Raw genomic sequence first — 23,219 nt, 5'->3', positions numbered from 1 at the left:
CAAAAAATTAAATAAATAAATAAACTTATCTGATAAATTGACAATCACTTAATCAGATCATGCCTAAAAAGGCATGTAAAATTGGAAAGTCTACACATTATTATCTTTTTAGGGGATGTTGGGTATTGAACTCATGGCCTTTATGCACTAAGCACCTGCTCTAACATTTACCTAAGTGCCCAGCCTAAAATTTAGTATCTTTTAAATGATATAATTTCCTCAATCCTGGAAATTATTTATTTTTCTTATTTTACTGTATGCTTACATCATCCCAAAAAAAGAGACATCAAAACAATTAGAAGTAACCATCAAAGATTCTCTTAAAAATAATTTAAATGTAGCTGAAGGAAAGAGAAAAGCTATAACTTCTGCTTTCACTGAAGTTTAATCCTCACTTTACTTTTTAAAAGATGAGTATAAAAATTTAGTTAAGCATCAGTTTATCATTCATTAATCTAAACTTTAGATCTGCAATTTGGTCTGGCCTCCTTAATATTCAGGTGATACTGTTTTAAATTTTTTGAGTATTTGATATGGTGTATACAAAAAGAACTTAACAGTGTCATCTTCTCCATGTAGATATTTTATGAAAAGTTCAAAAGTTAAAAAAAAATTGAGTTTTAAAAGAGATTACCACAAACAATAATTTGTAAATAAAATAAGATGATAAAGGATTTGTTTCTTGTTTGTAATCATATTTTCCAGGCAGCGATAATTGCAAAGGAGAAGCGATTATCAGTCTCTGAAAATACATAAATTGTGTCTAAAAAATAAAATCTTTGTATTCTAAGTAAGAAAACTTATTCAGAAACTATATGTATATATAGTTTTATATATATATATATATATATATATATATACATATATATATATATATATATATATATATATATATATATATATGAGTCAGGCTCTCCCTTGTTACCCAGGGTGGACTAGAATTCCTGACCTCAACCAATATTCCTACCTCTGCCTCCCAAGTAGTTTTGACAATAGGCATGTGCCCCCACACTTGGCTCTATAAAAGGGCTCTTCTTAAGTATGCCTGAAATATTGTGCATAGATAAAAATGCTTATTCAATAATAATGCTTACCCTTAACACACAAGCTTGATGGATTTTAGTTTTATAAATCTCTGTTATTACTTTCTGTCAGTACTTATACTCTACCTATCTTGCATTAAGCATTCCAATATATTCTCAGAAAAGCCTTGTACTCTGCCAATACATTATTCTGGGTTTAAACATTTGTAGGTTCAGCCATAATCCTCAAAATCTGGAGAACTGAAAAAATATCCAAGTGAGAATAACACTCTGTGCCCTAAATGAAGACATGAATCTGAATTCTATATCAGAATAGGAAAGAAGGTGTTTTGAGGAGGGGGGGTTGACCACGTAGAATGTATGTAGCATTTAACAAATTCACTCTCAGCAAGTAAAAACACAGGTGGCCACTAGCTACTCAGGAATAGAACCACAGAATCATCACAGAGAGTCTTTTAAAAATTCCAGCTTACTGAGCTAGCTACTTTTGAAGACAAGAAAAGCCACAAAATACCATAAATTTGGACCATTTGAGCTAAGAGAGAAAACATATAGATAAGAAGTGTGTGTGGTTTCTTAGTAACAGTAAAATACAATTGGAACAATAAGCATTAATGGGGAAGAAGAAGGAAAACTGAAATGTGTGATAATATTAAGAGCTTAAGATCTTCATTCTCAAAATGTGTTATGTGTGTCTTTAAATTGACCTATAAAAATCTGGAAGGCAAATCTCAAAATACTGAGGCAAAACAAGTTTGGAGTACATGATAAAACATAATGCTTCCTAAGTCAAGCCCTCTATCATTTACTCTGTAATAACGGCTCATATATACATTTATTTACATATACAAAATGCATATTTATTCATATACATGAAAATGTGTGCAAATATGCATGTATATGTATATATGCATGTGTGTTTTGTGTGTATTTCAACTGAACAAGTTGAGAAAAAAACAAACAGGAAATACATATTGAAGTTAAGAAAAGAAATTCATCACTAAATGATAGTTTGAGTCAGAGAACTGAGAAATAAAAGCAGTAGCTCTGATTTCCTTTAAAAGTTTAGCACTTGTTCTGTTCGTGGCTTCACCCATGTTATCCCCTCTTTCTAGAATGAGTCTCCATTTCTCCACTCCTTTCTTTTCTCTCTCTTTTTAGTTTTTTGTGGACTGGGGTTGGAACTCAGGGCCTAAACCATGAACCATTCCACCAACCCTTTTTTGTGATGAGGTTTTTTTTGAGATAAGTCTTATGAACTATTGTCCAGGCTGGTCTTGAACTGAAATCCTCCTGATCTCTGCCTCCTGAGTAGCTAGGGTTACAAGTGTGAGCCACTGGTGCCTGGCTCTCCACTTCTTTCTAGAATGAGTCTCCATTCCTTTTCTGAACCTTATTGGCTCCTACTTTTTCATGCAAGCATGTAAGAAATTACAAAAATCCCCTTCACCTGGGAAGTTGTCCCCCATCCTATTTATTGTATATTGCAAGTCTCTGTCTTTTTCCACAGAGCACTGACATCAGGAACTAGTGCTACTCCTCCTCGTCCACCCAGACTGCAAGTAGAAGAAGGCCTTGTGTCTTCAGCACTATCTGGCATAGAACAGGCATTTAGTCCATTTGTTGACTAACTAAATGAAGGGATGATGGAGTGAATAAACACAAGTGTGTGATCCATATAATTCTGTTAAAAATACTCTTTGTTCAGGAGAACCCTTGAAATTTGTAGAACTTAGAGAATCATTGCAGAAGAAATGGAATGTTTCCATTTGGGAGATTTCATCAAATATAAAAGTTCTTGCTACAGAATTTTGATGACTTAGAAACTATCTCCATGGAAGACACTTTAGCAATTGTGTAATTTTTTATTGATCTAAAGAATGAGATAAGGAACAAAGATGTAGAAAGTTCAGTATTTTAACTGACAGAATTGTACCAGAGATAAAAAAAAATAAAGTTCACAGTTTTTAATGTTACTTTTTCTCATGTTTCCCCCTATGGCAGGGAATATGAATCAGTCCTCAAAGGAAAAGAAACAAAAGTTACAGAAGTTGTGTAAATGCACAAAAGAACAAAGGCTTTATTAATCACCTTCCTGTCATGCCTTCCTTTCAATTCTATCCCTGTTATTATCTGGCACTGAACCTTACGTTATTTTATTTTTTGTTATCACTGTCCCTCCATGATATCAAACTGGAAGAAGATAATACAATCAGCACTAAATCTCCTACTTCCAAAAGAATACCCAATCCGAATAAGGGGTATTTTGTGTGTGCATAGTACTTCAAACTATTTTGATTAGATTCACCAAAACCAAACAGGACAGAAGCACAGAACAAAACAAAAATGTATGCAAAGTAGCTCATCTGTGGTTGCTGGAATATCTGCAGCAGTTAACAGATTAACCTGCTACACAGCAACCAGAAAACTCCAGGGTTGGCAGATACAGAGATGCAAATATGTCTGCAAATGCCAACCAAAGAACAGACTACCTCATGTGTGTTTTATATGTCCCTTTAAGAAATACCACTTTTAAAAAGAATATTTTTATGGATTTACAATATTAGGAATATATTTTTCCTCATGAAGATCAAAGATGGAGAAAACAAACTGCATGATGACATGACATTTATATCTAAATGATTCATTACTCATGCTAATCTCCTCTACTTCTCTCCTGGATATGTCAACATTAAAATTTCAGATACTATTAATCCTGATTACACCTACAAAAATGAAGTGAGGATTGTATGAATAAAATGAAGTCCAAGGTGCCAATTAACTAGAAGAGTGAAAGATTATTTTACAAATATCCTGAGGATCCATGATGTCAATTTTATGGTCAGTGCCAGAGGAATCAAAAAAAGTATAAAATTTATTTTATAAAATCAACAAGAATGTGTAAAAGATTAAAAGAAGTGGCATACAGATCTGTTGGAAATATGTAATTCCGAAGCAGTTGCAATCCTAAAGTCCACTGGAGAGAAGAAAAGTATGTCTGAGCAACGGAGATGACTACCTTATCTTGTCATTCTGAACATCGTGCTTTACAAACTCAACAAACTCCTATGACTTAAATCCCAACTCTTCACAATGGTGGTTCACGAGGGTCTATCCTCAGACCAGTGTACTTTGGAGGACTCCGACTCTCATTTCCAACTGCTGACTGGGCAGTTACCTTCCCAAGAACATATCATACTTAATATGTTCATTCAAAAACTCCTGTTTTCCCTAGCCCCAAACCATCCATCTCTGTTGCTATTTTAGTAAATATCCAAAACCACACTCCTATGTTATCAGGTTCAAAGTCATGCACTCTTTCTCTGTCTCACTTCCCAACTGAAATCAAATCTGATTCCTTCCTATTAAATGTTCCATCCTAAGTAAACTCCCAAATTAAGCAGCCTTGAAAAATAATGTTTGCTTCCCTTGTGTGCCGTCAGCTATCTTTCCTACAAGTGGATTACAATCTGTCTTGAGTTTCCTGTGTTCATGTATATTTCCACCCTGCTAGATTAGAAGAACTGTGGCTTCTTCATAGCTTTGTCTGTTCTAGCAAAGTAATCCCAAGAACATATACATTGAATTCAGCTAAGTTCCATAGGACTAGAAAAATCTCTAAACCAATCCTTCTACAATTTATTGAAGTAAATCATCTTTAGGAAGATTCTTCATCTTAGTACAAAAATAATAGAAGATGATAGAAATATCAAAGTCTTCAGTTTGGGCACTTCAGTTTGAAAGGAACCGAAAAAGAATTTCTAGGGTGGGGTGTGGTAGCTCATGCCTGTGGCCCCAGCTACACAGGGGGCATAGGGTGAGAATCCTGGTCTAAAACTCACCCCTGGCAAAAGGGTAATCTTATCCCAAGAATAACTAAACCAAAAAGGTGCTGGGGATGTGTGGCTCAAGGGATAGAGCACCTACCTAGCACACATGAGGCCCTAAGTTCAAATCCCAGTACTGCCAAAACAAAACAAAAACTTCTTGACTCAGAGAAAACCTGGTTTAGCTAGGATCTTTCCTTATTTGGAGCCACCCTCTTCCAAAGTTAATGTTCTATGTAGTGTTTACATTGCTTTTATTTCATCTACCTGGCTGAGTCAGCTTTGTGTTGTAAACAAGCTCTGCTTCTGCTCCTCTTATACAGATTCTAATCCAGATCAGAGTGAATTTCAGAGTGATCTAAAGTTTTGAGCTGGCACAGATGTTTTTAAAAGGCTTTTAAAAATCTAAAGTACTTTTTTTTTGTTTTTGTCTTTTAAATTTGATTGCTTTATACTACATTTTCAGGGTCTGGGATTTTCTCTCATGTTGATACTCTCATATTAGGATATAACTTTGATGAGTTCTGTTTATTTTATAGCCAAATGTGCATGTGGCTGGTAAATTACAAAAAAAAAATGACTGGTGAAAATTGTGTCCAGTATATCAATTGGACTTCTTCAATATGAAGAAATATTCATTTTTTAGATGACTAGAGTTGTTAAAAAATCATCACTTCAATTTAATAATGACACATATGTATACATATATCTATTTATTTAATTTTGCATTCACAAAACTTACAAGTACCAACTTGTAAGTACCAACTACTTATAAAACATAATAATAGAACAAAGTGTAGAAAATATGGTCTTTGTCCTCAGAGACGACTTTGTAGTCCTCTACCAAATGTTTTCCTTTTCATAAGTGAGTTGTATATGGAATGTCTTAAATTTCCTTTTTTAAAATTTGGTTTAACATTAAACACTACTTTATCATTATTCAAAGATTACATTTTCAGAACTCTGATGCTGCAGAGACCTAATAATAAAGAGACCTCTGTCCTCATGGATTGAGGACACTAAAATTCCATGATTCAATGAATATTGAACACTCTAATGAAGATAAGCAAGAAAGATGATATGATAAGCCTTTATGAAGTTGTCTGGAGAAAGAATATTATTTGGAGGTACCAGGAAAATGTGGAATTTGTTAATACCTGATACATTTGTGAATACTGATGCCTTTAAATTTGTCTTGCAAAAGCATCTTTTGTGCACCTTATATTTTAAGCTGTTGAAGATCTTCTTTACTAGCTTACTAAAGCACTGTATATTGATGATATTTGAAAAGAATTTTGAATAAATGAGGAAAAATCATTTGGTATTAAATGTGATAAACATTGTTCTATATGTTGAGTTTAGGACAAAATTCCTTTAAGATACAAAGCAGTTATGCCTAAAAATCAAGGTACCAACAGTCTGCAAACATTTTCAGCCAGTGATCAGACAGTCTTCCCGCAGAGGAAATCTGCTGTTGTGGAGTTATCCTTAAGAGAAAGTACCTTAGGCAGCCCTGTTGTTCCAGATGTGTATAGAATATACAGTGGATGTTCTGAGAGGACAGGAACGCAGTCTTGTGATTGGGCTTTTGCCATTTCTTCTTCCCAATCAAGATCACGACCCGGCACCAAAGGAACCATCCCCTGCACAGCAAGAATGAAGAAATAAAACATTGTAAAAGGAGATTAATCCACAGGAATAACAGACAGTAGTTACATCTATACAGGTCTGAGCGTGTGAATGAAAAATCTACAATGCAAATTCAATGCACTGAGCATTGAATTTATGACTAAACAGATCAAGGTGGGGAGTCAAGATAAAAATCCATTGGTTTAGTATTGGCTCCAAGAGAATTGACAGAAAGAACATGTATTACTCAAATCTAGTGATACCTTTAAGAAATTTAATTGGGTTCACTTATGTTTTCATCATACTCTGAGCTTAATTAACTCAGTGATCCATGTTTCCACAGATGCTTGTACACTAGTAACTTTATAAACTGAGTTCTGTTGTTTTGCATTATATTTCTTTTACTTTGGAAGTTCTATCTTCACGACAAAATATAAACTAACCCATTAAAATTTCTCTTTCTAGGAGGGCATTTAGGAGAAATACTGCAGCTACCTTTCCAAATGAGAGGATGTCCAAGCATGTTCAGGATGGATGAAAATTCTGCTTTTGCTTTTTCAAGAATGGAAAACAATTTTGAAAACTAAGACCTCTTCAGAAACAGCGCCATCAAATGGCCAGATAGATGAAGAGTAAGGCAAGCGGCTTACGAAGAAGTTACTCTAGTGAGAAGTTACACTTCTCTAAAGAGGTCATTTCGATTGAATATCTGGTTATTTTCGGAAACATTAGCTGTGTTCAAAATCACAAATCAGAAAGTTTATAATTAATGAACACATTAGCACAAACAGAACCCAGCTTCAAAAGGCTCAGTAAAGTTAGTGAGATCTATCAACTAGAGCTATAATATGTGACCATTCACTTCAACTTGAGTCTTGAGTTGAGACTAAAGGCAAAGACTAAGAAAAGAAAATGAATTCTATTTTCCAGGATCCCTAATATATTAACTAGGGTTATAAAAACCTGTCATGTATTTAAATATGTACATTTACAAATTAATGCTTCAATACAATATCACAAAGACAATGCCTGTATGAATAAACACATTTGCAGGTAACAATCCGAATTGAAGACCCTTCAGAAAGGTGAAATTTCAGGCTCAGTTGCTTCTCCAGCCTCACTCTGAAAGTTACTGGCTTGAGCTATTTAAATAAACAGAAAGAGCCAGGAGACAGTGGCTGACGCCTATAATCCTAGCTACTTAGGAGGCTGAGATCAGAAGGACCAAGGTTCAAGGCCAGCCTGGGCAAGTAGTTCACAAAACTCCATCTCCAAAATAACCAGAGCAAAATGGACTGTAATTGTTGTTCAAATGGTAGAAAGCCTGCTTTAAGAGCAAGTACGAAGCCCTAAGTTCAAATCCCAGTACCACCAATTAATTAAATAAACAGAAATAGCTTAACTATAAGCAAATCATGTTTTTATTTATTTTTATGCATGGGATAAAAACAACTAATTTCAAATTATCAAACCATTAATATCAAAATTATTGAGCTATAAAATCATCACACTGAAAAATGAAAAATGTGAAGAGTGATCGTGAAAATAATTACAGATCTATGATTTTTATAGACCTCTTATGAAATGAGCACTAGCACGAATAATTATTATTCTTTAAGGCAAGAAATATAAATGTGAGTAAAGGAGATTTGACAATAAAGAGAGAAAATCAACACTCAGTTTATATATACCCATATATTTATATATTTGCTTCCACAGATATGTCTTTCCTAGATGTTATAATTCTTAAAAGGCAATATTAGGAGAATAACAGGGTTACTGATATGATAATCCTTTGATTCTGTCATTGCGTGCCTGAGGCTTAGGAGTAGGAGCCAAGTTTTTACCTCCTCTGGCAAAAATGCAAACCTGGTTGACATGCACCACCCAGCCTCATAATCTGTGTCTCTCTAAACTAAAAGCAAATCCAATCCATTGGGTTTAATTAGTGCCTAAACAGTAGGGGTCCTATTAAGAACAAGAGACATTCAAAGTCTTCATCCATATCATAATAGAGGACAGGCTCTGGAGAAAAGGGAAAGAGTGACAGAAAGTTAGCTAGTCAGGTGAGATAAGTAGGGAAAAGTATGCATTTTAAAAGTATGAGTAGAGAACATTAATATGCACATGCAATGTGTGTATAGAGTGGAAGAGATAGCATGCATCTTGTTGGTCAAAAGTGATTGAACCAGCTTTCAAACCTTTATTGCTTGGCTTTGATTCATAACTTAGTTTCTTCATCAGTAAAATGGAACCAGTAACAAGATCTAGTCCATTGGTCTGTGAGAATTAAATAAGAAGTATTTAAAAGTATTTTGTATTGGACCCAGTCCATCATTGGTTCCTTAAAATCTATTTACATCCATACATGTGAGTGAATAGCACACACACACACTCATGTAAACACACTTTTTTTCTTTGCATGCATTTCTGTCATTCTCTCAACTTCCCTTACCCCAATCCTTTTTTGTTGCTGACTTTGCATTCTTGATATAAACAGCCACAAAGCCTTTCATAAAATTATGATCCTGGTCACTTGAAAGCAATTTAAGATTCTTTTTCAAGACAGTTAGAACACTAGAATCATTGAGTGAGGCAGTTGGTTGAGCCACAGACAGATAACCTCTCAAGAATTCCACAGAATTACACTTGATTCTTTGTACTCATAGTTTTTCTTCTGCCAAAAAATTTTCAGTCTGCTAAAACCCACCTTGTCCCTACCATAAATATCTGGAGATTTTTTGCTTGGGTGTAGAAATAAAGTGATCATTAGGTTAAAGTTAGTAGGAAAGGTATTATAAATTCTATTAATTTCTCTATTACATGGCTTTTTCTTCCATCACAGTTCATAGAACAATTTAACTGCTTAGAATATTCATGTTTCATTTGCCTGAAAATGGCTGATTCTTGTCTAAACACTTTTCCTATTTTTTAAAAGATATTTTGCATACTAATTATGCAGACCTCTCCAATAGGTGGACAGTATAGTGAAGGAATTAAACATGCAGGCAGACTAAAACTGCTCACATCCAAATCATGACTCTGGCACTCACTAGTCAGGCAAGTTACTTTATCTGGGGTACATTGTGACATTTACAAGTTCTTACAATATATCATATTTGAATTTACCCCCTCCATCATTCTCCTTTATCCCCACTCCTCATTCCTGGAATAGTTCTACAGGTCTCCTTTTTCCATTTTCATACATGAGTACAAAATATATTTCCACTACATTCAGCCTATTTTAACCTTGTTTTTCTTAAAGACATATCATCCATATCTTTCTTCCCTAGAAACGGCAATAACATTTAGGGTATGTATTTAATAGTTTATGAATAAAATGTCTCCTTGAAATGGTCAAGACTAGAATTATCCTTGGCACATTACCATAAGCAAAAACCAAATTCACATTCAGGTTACCATATTTGGACGACTGTAAATGAGAATTTTTTCTGGTTTGTGTTGTCCTGTTCTTAGTGCTTCCTCTATGAGCGGTATGTATTCTACCCTCCTTCCAGGTTCAATGCCAAAGGATGCTGTAACAACCACCTTGGGCTGAAATGAAAAAAAAAACACTTAATTGAGAAAAGCTTTAATAGTTCTAATTAAGGCAATCACAATATTTCAGGTACAGACTGGCAATTTAACATTTCTAGAGAAATGTTTGAATGATTCAGTTCTTTATTGAATAAATGGTGTGAAAACCAATAAACCCTTTTTAAGCACTATAGTCCTAACAACTTACACATAAATCTCACTTACCCATTCAAAATTATACACTCAATGAAGCTTTGGGCCTATAAATATGAACTGTACAAAATATCTTGCAAGGAATTCACTAAGCCAGGTGAATTTGTTATGATCCAGTGGAATACAAACCTTAGGGATCCTGGGTTGCATGTCTATGTGTACACACACACACACACACACACACAAATGAGGAGCTAGTTGTTGCTGGAGTTGTAGCATTTCTTAAGTGGAGAGTGCTAGCCAGGCTGCAACAAGGAAGTATTCTTTAGGTTTTCTATGTAAGTATCTTTTTTACATGCATAAAGAAAACACAAAAGGACAAAACTCAAAGCTCCAATCATTTTTTTCTCATTCTAAATACATATTCATGTTCACCAAAACTAAATTTGTAATTTCATATTATTTTTCTTAAAAAGGCTCCCAAACAATTTAAGTTTAAAGCGCCACAAAGCCTGACCTGTCGCTCTCTTTAAGGTACACTTAGCACTCTTCTTTATCAGACAACTTTCTAGGCATTACTCAAATATGGAGCCATAGTCAATATGTTCATTCACCCCCACCATTGTGCAATAAACTCTGCAAGGCCAAGTTTGAGTATCATTTATCTTTGTATCTCCTATGCCTGTACAGTGTTTGCCATACTATAAACTCTCAATAAAGAATTGTGCAACTAAACCAAAATTCTCATTAATTTGTAGAACTTAATACATTTTCATTCTTCTACGTTTATTGTTTCTTCACCATGAAATCCAAAGCAACGGTGACATATGATAAATTATTCAGGAGATAATATTGCATCTATTCTTGAATTCTGATTTCTGGTTACTATACATTTCACCTAGGGAAGGTTAATACTATGCCACATATACAAATACATAGCACCTTTTGATTTTGAATATCATTCACTATTCATGGAGAGGAAGCTCAGTTCAGTAACATACTTTGCTTCAGGTTTATAAGTGGTACAGGCAGAAACTCTCCACACACTGTATCAAGCTGACTTTTAAAAGGAAAGAAAATTGGGAGAGGGAGGAAAGAAAATAAAAACTATTCTTGTTTTCTTTTATTATATTTTAGAGGTTGATATTTAAATACAATTCACATTTTAATATTGGTAATACAAAATGGCTGTATTTAACATTCTTTAAGATTAGAATTTTGAATAAATGAAATTAAGCTACATGTCAACTAAGAACATATATAGAATATATAGAACTATAATAATTTAATAGAGTCAAATTAGACTCTTCCTCTGGAAAAATAATCCCTTTCACATTTCAACTAATAACCTTGCATTAGATTTCTCATGGGGTCTAGATTGACATGTCAGAATACATCCTTGCTATGTATACCCGATAAAATAAAATCTTTTTCTTTAGCCTATTTGTATTAAAATCATGACACAAAAACATATACTTCAACTAATAGTTTTAAGTAAATACCTCAGATATAGATCTTTATATCTTCTCTCCTTAAATTTGACCTACCCATATGAATATGAATTTATGCCTACATTCCTTAACCAGTTTTGTGTGTGTGTGTGTGTGTGTGTGTGATGAATGAAAATTTTTCCAGTGGTATAAGTTATTTTTATGTACATGAATTAATTTCTCCATATCTTATAAAATATTTTAAAGGAAATTCTATATCCAATGCATTTGTCTAAATTGTGCTTAGGATTTCTGTTTCAAAAATCTGAGCCTACAGCTCAGAAGTTTCTCACTTCCCTCTGATCTGCAGGTCTATGACTAATAATTCTGCCTAAATTTCTTTCAGAAGCACAAACTACATCCTTCATAAGAACTCAACATGTTTAAAAAAGGAAAAGGAAAAAAAGTATTTAGGTTGATTAGTCCTCAAAACAACTTCCTGGTTCTAATATCTGATCAATTTCCAAATGAAGTAGGATATGCAAAGCCTCCTGCTATTCCTAGCACTCGGGAGACTTTTAATACATACTAGTTCCCTGACATGTTAAGAATGTCTCAGGGCTGGAATGTGACATAAGTGGTAGAGTGCCTGCCTAGCAAGCATTAGACCCTGAGTTCAATCCCTAGTACTGGAAAAAAGAGGAAAGAAGAAAGAAAAAGAGAGACAGAAAGAGAAGAAGAAAGAGAGAGAGAGAAGAAAGAAAAAAGAAGGCAGGAAAGAAAAGGTTTTACCCTCTCCTTAGACTGGTGAAATTTAAAGATCAGCCATCTCTTACTCATATAATCACTTCTCACTGACATTTTTTCCTTCATATTTCCCATTGTTTCATAAACAGATCACTTATCAACAAAGGTTCTTACTTCAGCTTCCGGACCCTCCTTTGCTCTTATCACATTGCCTCTTCTTCTCTTTTCTCATTGCTTAAACCATGGCTCTCACTTGCTCAACAAACTTCCACCGGTTTCTATAGACTTCATACAAAACCCTCCTTTGCACATTCACCTTTTCTCCTTTTCTGTCATAGCTATCTACCTACTGTCTTCCAAATGACTTTCACCCTTCCTGCCTCTAAAGCTTGATTCCTATTTTTCATTCTGTGTTTGGATCTCACTTTGTCATTCTCCTTAACTAGCTGAATCTTAATCAAGATCTTATTCAAACCTCTCCTTTCTCACGAGTGGCTTCAGCCACTCAAACTAAAAGAAAATGGTTCTTCCTCTAAATTAGGGTCTACAAACAATTTCTGTAAAGTTTTTTGGGACACAGACATGCTAAATCCTTTATGTACTGTCTATGGCTGCTTTTGTGTTAAAACAGCAGAGATGATTGCAACAGAGACAAGGTAACGCATAATGTCTATAATATTTACTTTGTGGTCACTTAGAGAAGAATGCTTGCTGACCCCTGCTAAGCTCATAGAATAATAATTTCCTATATCTTTAAGTGAGTGATATATGCCAGATTCTGGTGCTGGTGTTATAAATTCAATCTCAATATTTCACAATAGATTTATGAAATCTGTTATTATACCCTATTCAAACATGTGGTTGCATCCTTCCAAACACCTTCTTAACCACTAGGCTGTACCCTTATTCCGGGGAATAAGTAGTCTTTAATACTAGCTATGTGTCTACCTATATGATAACCATTATTCATTATTCAGTTCCAAGGGCAGGTACACAGAGGGAGTTTGAATTTGCTTGCTGAATGAATAAATTAGTTATTAGTTATTTTCTTGTATGTCTTATAAGCTCCAATATATGACAAGATAATTTGAAAGGCATCTACTTTCACTTGTCTTTTATATTATACTTCAAATTACCTAGCAAGATGTCTTTTACACAGAACTGACTCAAAAACAAAAGCCTGATTAACAGATATATGCCAAAAGAATAGTAAAATTGTGAGTATCCAATTTGAAAGAAAAATCAAACAAGTAAGATGATCCTTGGATGATTCCTCCATTACTTAATATTTCTGTACTCTAGATGACTACAACTTGATTTTCATGCCAAAGAAAGCACTTACCTTCACATGATCAATGCGAGTACTTAGTTCTTTGGATGCAAATCCCCCGAAGATGAGACTGTGGATGGCTCCTATCCTTGCACATGCCAGCATGGCATACATTGCTTGTGGGATCATGGGCATGTAGATGACCACAGTGTCACCTTTTTTGATGCCATGTTTGACAAAAACACCAGCCAGCTTAGAGACCTGTTACAAAACCATTAGATCAGCAAGGTGTGTCCTTTTTTATTTTACTAATAATTGCCTTAAAAATTAATCCAATAATTCTAGAAGGTGACTACCTCCTCGCCTTTGTAGTGGATTAAAGAAGCTTAAGAAACACATACTTAATGATGATGCTAATAGTTTATATGGTGACCATAATAGCATACCTACTTTATAAAGAAATTTTCTATTATTATGTCATATGATCATATGACTTAAATTTGCTTAATAGTTCACCCTACAACATATATGTGTGACATGACATTTAGAGTTGGGACACAAAACTATAAAAGAAAGGTACAGGTTTGTCCCTGTGTAGCTTATATTTTAAAGAATGAATCTAAAATAATTACAAATTTAGTTATAAGTTGGATTAACTGTTGACAGAAACAGACATTAAGAAAAAAAACATTGTTGTACACTTATGAGCAAATGAAACATATTCTACTATACTGTTATCTCATTTATAAGATAAGGTAACTGAGGCTCAGAGCTAATAAATAGCTAACCCAATGTCAGAGAACTAGTAAATGGTGTAGCCAGGACCTAGCACAGGTCTACTTATACTCTTTGCTTTTTCTTTTGCCTCGAGACATTTTATAGTTTTATTGTAATTACTTATGCAAAGTAATTACAAAGTAATTTCCTTTTTGACCAAACACATCTCTTTTCATATAGCATGTGTTTTTCAGATCAAACACACAAATATCTCTTTGTCCTTAACATGTGTTTTTGTAATTTCTAATAATAAAGGCAAAATAGATCATAAACCCACACATAATATAATTCACTGCAAGAAATCTTTCCATAGGCAATTATGGCAAGCTGTGGGAAGTATGCCCAGACATAAGTGGTTCAATATTCTTTCACTCAAAAATCTTCTTTTACTTTAAAATATTCTTTCTCTTAAAAACAAAAACAGTCTTTGCTGGTCATGATAGTTCATACGTGTAATCACAACACTATGGAGGTTGAGGTGGGAGGAGCATGAGTTCAAAGCCAGCCTGGTCTACACAGAGAAACCCTGTCTCCAAAACAAATTAACAGGACTAGTAGAATGGCTCCAGCAGTAGAGCATCTACCTAGCAAGTATGAGGCCCTGAGTTAAAATCCTAGTATCACAAAAAAAAATAAATAAATAAACAAACAAAATCCAACATCTGTCATACAATTTCTCTGCTATATCATATTAGCAAATAAGACAAGACAAAGATCTCTACCCTCCAGGTGCTTATATTGTAGCTGAAGAATAATTGCAATAAACACTAATAAATGTGTTGCATATTATATTAAAAGACCCTCAACCCCACTGTGGTGGGGGGCGGTAAACTTGATTGGCAGTTCAAGGAAAAGGGTGAGTATAATTGTCAGTGAGACATCAGGCAGGTCTCACTAAGAAAGTAACAATTTAGAAAAGACATTTGCATGTTGAGAATAAGTGAATAATGTGCATATGTATTTTAGCCTGTAGGAACAACAACCTAACTGAAAGGAGGGGGAGTCACATATGATGTGACAAAGGACAGTCAGGAGACCAGGAGTTTGGAGCAGGAGCAACTGAGAAGGCATCTGGAGATCAGGTCAGGGAGCTGATGGTCCTGTGGGCCCCGTGTGCAATTGGAAGAACTGTGGCTGATCTCTGTGACTGTTCAAGAAGAATGAAGACAGTAAGCATGAGACAGGAAAGTGGGCCACATGGCGATTTGCGGTTCCTTTCATTTCATTCTGCTCTCTCCTTTCTGAGCAGTTTGAAGAATTCTGAATCCTGACCAATTTTATTCTATGTCTTTATTTATTTCCTCTGTGTAGATGAGGAAAGATGCTGTCAAGCTGAAGGACTGTGGTAAAAGAGAAGGGGGTGGGGACCCTATCTCAGTGTTTCATTCTTTCCTATACTGCAAAGTCTATAATGGAATGCTATGTTTAAGCACTCCAAAGCTATTCAGCAGAAAGCCACAATAAAAAAATATGCCAAAGAAATATAAACCATGAATTTAAATTCTGTATGGAGTTCAAGAATGAAGACAAACACTGAGAAGTTGCAGCCAAATATTTCAGTGTGCAATCCCTGCAAAAAGTGGCCTTGTTCCGTGATGACTGTTAAGCACAGCAATTTAATGTACAGCTCTGAACAAGGAAATATGTTTGCTTATTCACAGCTTTAACTTCAATATCTTGAACAGTGCCCATTGTTGAATAAAAACATTCTTCAACGAAGACCAAATCTAGTAATCATCCAGCAGCTTTATATCCCAGTCTCATCAGAATGTTTCTGGAAGACATCCTAAAATCTAATTGTTAAAGTGTTCTGTCTTCAAAGGCTAATGTGCTAGAAGCTTGGTCCCCAGTTTGGTGGCATGGAGAGATGGTGGAACTTTCAAGAGAGGAAGTCTACCATGAGGCAATCAGGTTATTGCAGGCATCACCTCTGGAAGTGAGAACCAAGTTGCTTACTATGAGAGCAAGTTGTTATTAAAAAAATTTTTTAAATCACCTGGCCCCTGAATCTTTCCTGCTTCCTGTCTTACTATATGATCTCTCCCTCTTACACACACTGACATGATGCCATCCACCCTGTCTTGAAATAGCAAGAAACCACTCACCAGAACCAAGCCTACTTCTGTCATGATTTTGTACCTTCAAATTTTGAGCTAAGTAAATGTTTTCTGCATAAAATATCCAGCTGTATGCATTTTGTGATAGGAACAGAAAATGGACTGAAATGATATATAAATCTAGATTACCAGGTTCTCTTTAAAAAATGGAAGGTCCTATGTTTTTGGATGGCAACAATCAATTGAAGCTTGTGATCAGGTTTAATGCTGATAAGTATTTTGCCATAAATCTCACCACTTCTGAGGCATTTATCAGAGGGAACTTGTATTTTCTTTCCAATCTAAATTTAAAATACAGGTGTCTACATCCTAGGTATCTATGTTTATTTTGGGCTATATGCTTGCACCATAGTTCCATAACTAAAGAGAAAGTATGATAGAGTTGGTTTTTCTCTCACCCACCCTTTTATAATATCTGCTTGCCTCCTGTAGGCATCTGGATTATCAATCAGGACTTGGAAATCAACTTTGTCAAAGTGGTCTGCACCAGTTCTGAGTGAGCACTAGATGGAGTGCATTTTGGTCTTGCTTGTTGCTGTTACTTGTCAATATTTTGATACCATGATAACAATACCATAATTGATCTAAAAAAGAAGAGCTTTACATGATAAATATGCAGATTCCTTTTTCAGTAGTTTCTAGAGGTAAATGTCACTCAAATAAAAATTTCCACTGTAACTTGTAAATTTAAATAGATAGATAATATATGTGAATATATTATCACATATAATAATATATTATCACATATAATAATATATAATATATGTGATATATATTATCATGGAAAAATGATGTATTTCTGGTGAGACTTCTAATAAATAGCCCATGAAAAACAGAATGTTAATCCATAGCAATAAATGGTAACTAGAAGTTGATTTCAGGAAAGTATTTGAGAATATTTAATTTAAAATATTTCTTATTAATATTAAGTCTATAGTTGGTAAATATGGAGCACAGAACTGAATACTTAATAGCCTGGTATCAGATGCAAATAAAATCACTTCAAAGGTAAGTGTGGGCAACAGTGCAATCAGATGAAAATATCTGTAAACTCTAGTTAGCTCAGAGTTTGTAATCACTCAAGTAGAGTGCTAGTCAAACTTCAACACAAGAGCATTTAACAGTGCTACCCTGGGATTCAGAGTCCTGAAGCTTTTATCAACTTCAGGTAGAAAATTATCAAACAGAAAAAAATATATACAATATTTTTAACCAATGATATATTTTTACCCTACCATAAATGTCAACTTCAGTTTGAAAATTATCAAACAGAAGAAAAAAATATATAATATTTTAGTCAACAATATATTTTTATCTTACCATTGATTATATAGATTTATAATTTCTATTATCTTGAGGGATAATATTTTAATCAAGATTTTTCACCTGAAGAAAAAGTTAAATCATAGCCATTTACTCAACCCATATTCATTTTTCCATCTTCTTAAAATTCTTGATTTATGCAATATTTGATAGTTGAATGTTAGGCACAGATCCTAAGGTTGATTTTCAATCTGACCTCAGGGGTGCTACAAGTGTCATACAACCAAGGTCACTTGAGGTTAACTGTGCTTTGAAGGAAGCTTAAGGAAAGAAAATGAAATATGCTCATCTATTTAGATACAAAATTGTTGTTTGATTCTTCCTGTTAGTAATTGCGTGAATTAATCACTATTTTGTCATTAATTTAATGCGATTTTTGGTGGTATTGGGATTTGAGCTCAGGGCTTTGTGTTTGCTAAGCAAACACTCTACCACTTGAGCCATGTCTCCAACCCTTTTTGCTTTAAGTTATTTTTCAGATATGGTCTTATGCTTTTTTCCCTAACCAGCCTCAGACTGTACTCTTCCTGCCTACATCTCTTGTGTAGCTGGAGTTATAGCTAGGAACACATGGCTTGTTTGTTGAGATGGGGGTCTTGCTAACTTTTTGTCTGGGCTGGCCTCAAACCATTATCTTCCTGGGATTGCAGGAAGATATAAACCATTTTAATAAACAAATACCAAATCACTGACTCAAGTCGCATAGTATCTGCTATGTGTTCTATACTGAGGTCAAGTCTGCAGATAAAAGAAATAATGAAGACATGGCTGGTCTTTAAACCAAGAAATTCATAGCCTTGGGTAAGATGATGTCACATAAATGAATAATAATGATAAAATTATAAAATGCATCAACAAGAGCTTGGAAGGAAGCTCTGAGGTAGAGCACTTGTCTAGTATATGCAGTTTTTCCATAAAAAGTGATTACTGAAAATACCAGAATTTTGCTTTTAAATATATGTTATCATTGATCATCACTCATGTATGTTTTTGTTTGTTTTACTTGTACCCCTTAAAAAGATAAAACTAACTCCAATGAGTAATTTGTCTTTGGGTTATATGCATCTACATAAGTGTCTTTGAAAAGACTCAATTATGCTAAGACTGCTTGTAATCTGAAGTGATATTAAAATGATCCAGATTGAAAGAGAATATTTCAAGCACATAAGTATTTTCATGTAACATAAGAAGGTTTTGAAAAGTAACTTTTTAAGAAAGTGACAATTTAATAGATAAAACATTGAAATATTTTTCAATTAAATATGATACCATGTAGTATTAAGTCAGTAACTTTCCTAGTAACAGGAAAGTAGGAGTCGTGTCATTAAAACAAGAAAATCATTTCTCAACAGATAAACCTATACCATCTATATTCAAGAGAAAAAATTATTATTATTTATCTAAAATAGGAAGAAATACTTTATGTGTAAGAATGGCATTCTGTTAAACTTTGAAAGAAATTATAAAATACCTTATGTTAAAAAAAGTTACCTGACAGTGGTATAGAAAACACTAACTAGCACATTTCTCTTCTTTGTAAATAATTTTACCCAAACGTGGGTTTCAATCAATATTTGGCTATTTTAGAGTATGTATTCGCAAGCAAAATGAAATGAAAAATTATTTAATTCATTTAGTTCAAGCTTGAAGTAACTGCAATTTCAATAATCTGTGTGCTTTCAAGACTAATGTGATTTTCAGACTATTTCACAGAAAATTAGTTCAGTCTTACATTTCTCTATGCACATGTGACCATAGTCTTGAAAAGAAATATGTGCTTCCATTTCTTTGATATTCATCCATTAGAATTTACCAGTATATCATCAGAATTTATCACACCTTGAAAAGAACACCTTGTTAATTTTAAAACAGTACTTGGAAATAATAGGCCATTGTTGACAGAGAAAATAATCCTATATCAAAGTGAAATCCATGGTATAAAGAATGAAAAATGTAATTGATGCCTATCATTAATACACACCATGGCTACAGTGTATGTAATGAAAAGGAAAGAAAGTATATAGACAAAGAATAATTAATAGGTTGATCCCATTTTTTACCATTTTAACTTCTCTCCACTCCAGACAATAATAATTGGGTAATTATGACTTCCTCCTGCTTTTACTTGCTTGACACTTTCTGCCAAAAACCCTAATCCATGACATGTGCCACTGGGCTGAGAAAGTAAAGGTAGTTTGGAATAGATAAGGCAAGAATTCAGCATAAAGAGGCTTGTGAGATAGGCTAGAAAGGTAAGAAGACAATCAATATCAGATAATATACAGAATTCTTAAGACCTATTGAGTTTAGATATATCCTAAGTTTCAAATTGGGATAACAAAATACCTGAGGTATTTAACTCATTTAAAAAAAAAGGTTTATTTTGTCTCAGGGTTCAGTCCACAATCATACTGCCTCTTGGGTCTCTGGCTAAAGTAGACAACATGGGGGGGAGCAAAATGGTGGGAGTGATGAGATAAAGCACTTGCATCTCCAGTCAGGAAGCAAAAACAGAGAAAGGAAGACACCAAAGGCCCTCATCACTTTCAAGGGCACACACCAATGGCCTAATAATCTCTACTAAATTCTACCTCCTAAAGTCCACAGCACCTTCGTGAGACAATATGCATATTCAAACCATGGCCAATGCATAACAATTGGAAAATGCTAAATCCTACCAAGAAATGAATTTTTTTGTTTGTTCAAATATAATTATTATATGAATTAGGGTTATGAAAATGGAGAATAAAAATGAATTGATAATAAATATTCATTGTGGAATATTTCAGAACAGAAGTGGTATTTGATGAACATAGGGCAATAGAAAGAAAGCAAGTTAAGAGTGGGTCTGAATTTTTGGTTTTAGCTAGAAAATATCAGAGGACAAATGAGTTTTGGACATACTTAAATCTGAGAGATAGAGGGACAACCAAGTGTAGCTATCTCCTCAGCAGTCTTATAAATGACCTGAGAATCAAGAAAAAGATGTGGGCTGGTAACAGAGAACTGAGAATACCCAGTATTATCATTGGGCATAACCATTACATATGTGACACCAAAAGCCATTGAAGCAGGTGTAATCAGCCAAGGAGGATAGGTGACATGAAAAGACAAAAGGGCCTGGAAGAGGCACATAATAAAGACATGGCCAGAGAAAGCAGAATTTAATTAGACTGAATGGTCAGCAAGGAAGAAGAAAAATGAAGGCAGGTGGTATGGCAGGAATGAGGACTGTCAAAGTTTTTAACAATGCTGGATATGATAAGAAGGTGAAGTGAAATACTGAGTGTTTATTGATAATAATATTAACAGCATATTAATTACTTTAGCTAAAGCAATTTCAAAGATGGTAGCATATTTTAGAGGGTTTTAGAGAAGTGTGTGATAAGAAAGTAAGCAAAGGCAAATGTAGACAAATGTTTCAAAGTCAATAAGTGAAAGAAATTAGGTAGGAAGATAGCTAAGAGTCAAAAAATTTAAGTATGTTTTGTTTTCTTTTTTAAGTTTATGTTTAGTTGATACATAAAAATTGTACTCATTTCTGGGATTCATGTGATGTTTCTATATCTATATACCTTGTGAAATATTTGAATCAGAATGAATTTATCTGTCAGCTCATTTATCATTTCTCTAGGGTGAAAACATTCAAAAATTTTTTTCATAGCTGTTGTAGTATACAATAATTATCTGTAGTCATCCTACTGTGCAGTAAAGATGCTTTTAAGAGGAAGAACCAGCCATGGTACAGGTACAAGAGGGGTTAATAGAACAAGAGTCCTAAAAATGACTTGAAGGAATGACTTCATAATAACAAAGAACTAACTTCCAATATAAAAGGAGGGAAAGAGAAAACAGTGAAGTGAATTTACTTAAACTGAATTCATCAGTTTAAGCCTGATGTTATAAGGTTTTTATAGTGGCTCCTGGGAGTGAATCAATATTCCACATTAAGTTTGAAACAACGAGTTGAAGTCTAAAGTTTAAAGGTCTTTGGAGGGAAAAAAGAGAAACTTATTTGAAAAGCTAAAGAAAAATTTAAGGGCATCATTGAGGACCCAATGGACATTTGACTATGAATTTATAGGAAACCCATATTTGTAAATATGTGGTTTCAACAAGATTCAACACACTGGATGCAGGAATAAATATGGTAAACAATTTGATTGATCCTGATTGAGAGTTTTGCTGTGGAAGTAAGATGGATCCATAAAATGCAGGAGAGGTGATAACATTTAATAAGAGAGGAGTTGTATGCTTAAACTACAGAATCTAACTGGTATAATGGAAAGGTGAAGACAGAAGGGATCCTTAAGAAGTAAATACATGACATCAGAACTATTAAAACTATAGTATTTATAGGTTCTGTGCAATTGCTCACATCTGTAACCTCAGTTACTTGGGAAGCGGAGATCAGGAAGATCATGGTCTGAAGCCAGCCTCAGCAAAAAGTTAGTGAGTCTCTATCTCAACCAATAAGCTGATGCACTCTTTGTGGTGGTACACATCTGTAACCCCAGCTATGCAGGAGGCCATAGATAGAAGTATCATGGCCAGCCTGGGCAAAAGTGCTGGACCTAGCTGGAAAACAGAGAGTATGGCTCAAGTGATAGAGAACTTACCTAGGAAGAGCCAGGCAGTGAGTTCAATCCCCAGTACCACAAAAAATGGGTACAGGATCTACTTTATTAATAAATAGTACTCAATTAAATAAAATTTTATGTAAGTAACAGAGAAGTCTGAATTCCTTGATGAACACAAAGACCATGATAATAACAACTGCTCTGCTTCCTTACACAATAATAAACATTCAAAATGTGGAAGTTATTATTTTAAGACATTTGCCATATGCCTTCCACATACACTGCATTAAACGGCTAATTGAAAACATGAACCCATGCTATTAATTAAGGCCAAATTCCTTTTCTCTTGATCTAGTAACTTTTTAATGTAGTATGTCTCTAACTGGGGTCTCTTGAGATGCTGCCAGAGCTTCCAATAAGAATTCTTAAACTTAGTATTTTCATTTTGATGACAGTTTTTAAAAATTAATATAGCCTGTTCTGGATTACCCATACATTTGTGCAAATTTACTTTGTTTCTATAGTTCATATTAAGTAAAGGGTAGAAGCATCATGGTGTGTTGCCTAATGAAAGATATTGTGGAAGCTCAATCATCAATATTTGATGAGAATTATGGCATCACAGGGAATGTATCACAGCTCAAAGCTCCAGGGCCACAGTGCCATATGCATTTTGCCATTAGTTATTAGTCATTCAGTCCCAAGAAAACAGCATCATTCACTATAAAGTTAGTATCATCAATTCAGTTTGATTGGTTTAAGAGGTTTGTTTTTATCCTATTTATA

General features: G+C 34.2%; 1 protein-coding gene across 1 annotated transcript in view; it reads right to left on the bottom strand.

The window, feature by feature from the left end:
• Acss3 (acyl-CoA synthetase short chain family member 3) overlaps window positions 1-23,219 on the bottom strand; it is a 153,096-nt gene that overhangs the window by 89,628 nt on the left and 40,249 nt on the right. Inside the window, exons 3-5 of the mRNA XM_020173069.2 lie at window positions 13,709-13,897; window positions 9,920-10,054; window positions 6,373-6,513 (exon numbers count right to left, since the gene is read on the bottom strand). Coding sequence (XP_020028658.2) covers window positions 6,373-6,513; window positions 9,920-10,054; window positions 13,709-13,897 — 465 coding nt within the window. The remainder of the gene's footprint in view (window positions 1-6,372; window positions 6,514-9,919; window positions 10,055-13,708; window positions 13,898-23,219) is intronic.

This window comes from Castor canadensis, chromosome 8, assembly GCF_047511655.1.
Source record: "Castor canadensis chromosome 8, mCasCan1.hap1v2, whole genome shotgun sequence".
Taxonomy (NCBI): domain Eukaryota; kingdom Metazoa; phylum Chordata; class Mammalia; order Rodentia; family Castoridae; genus Castor; species Castor canadensis.
Note: the sequence above shows the minus strand (reverse complement) of the source record. Positions and strands in the feature narration are given on the sequence as shown.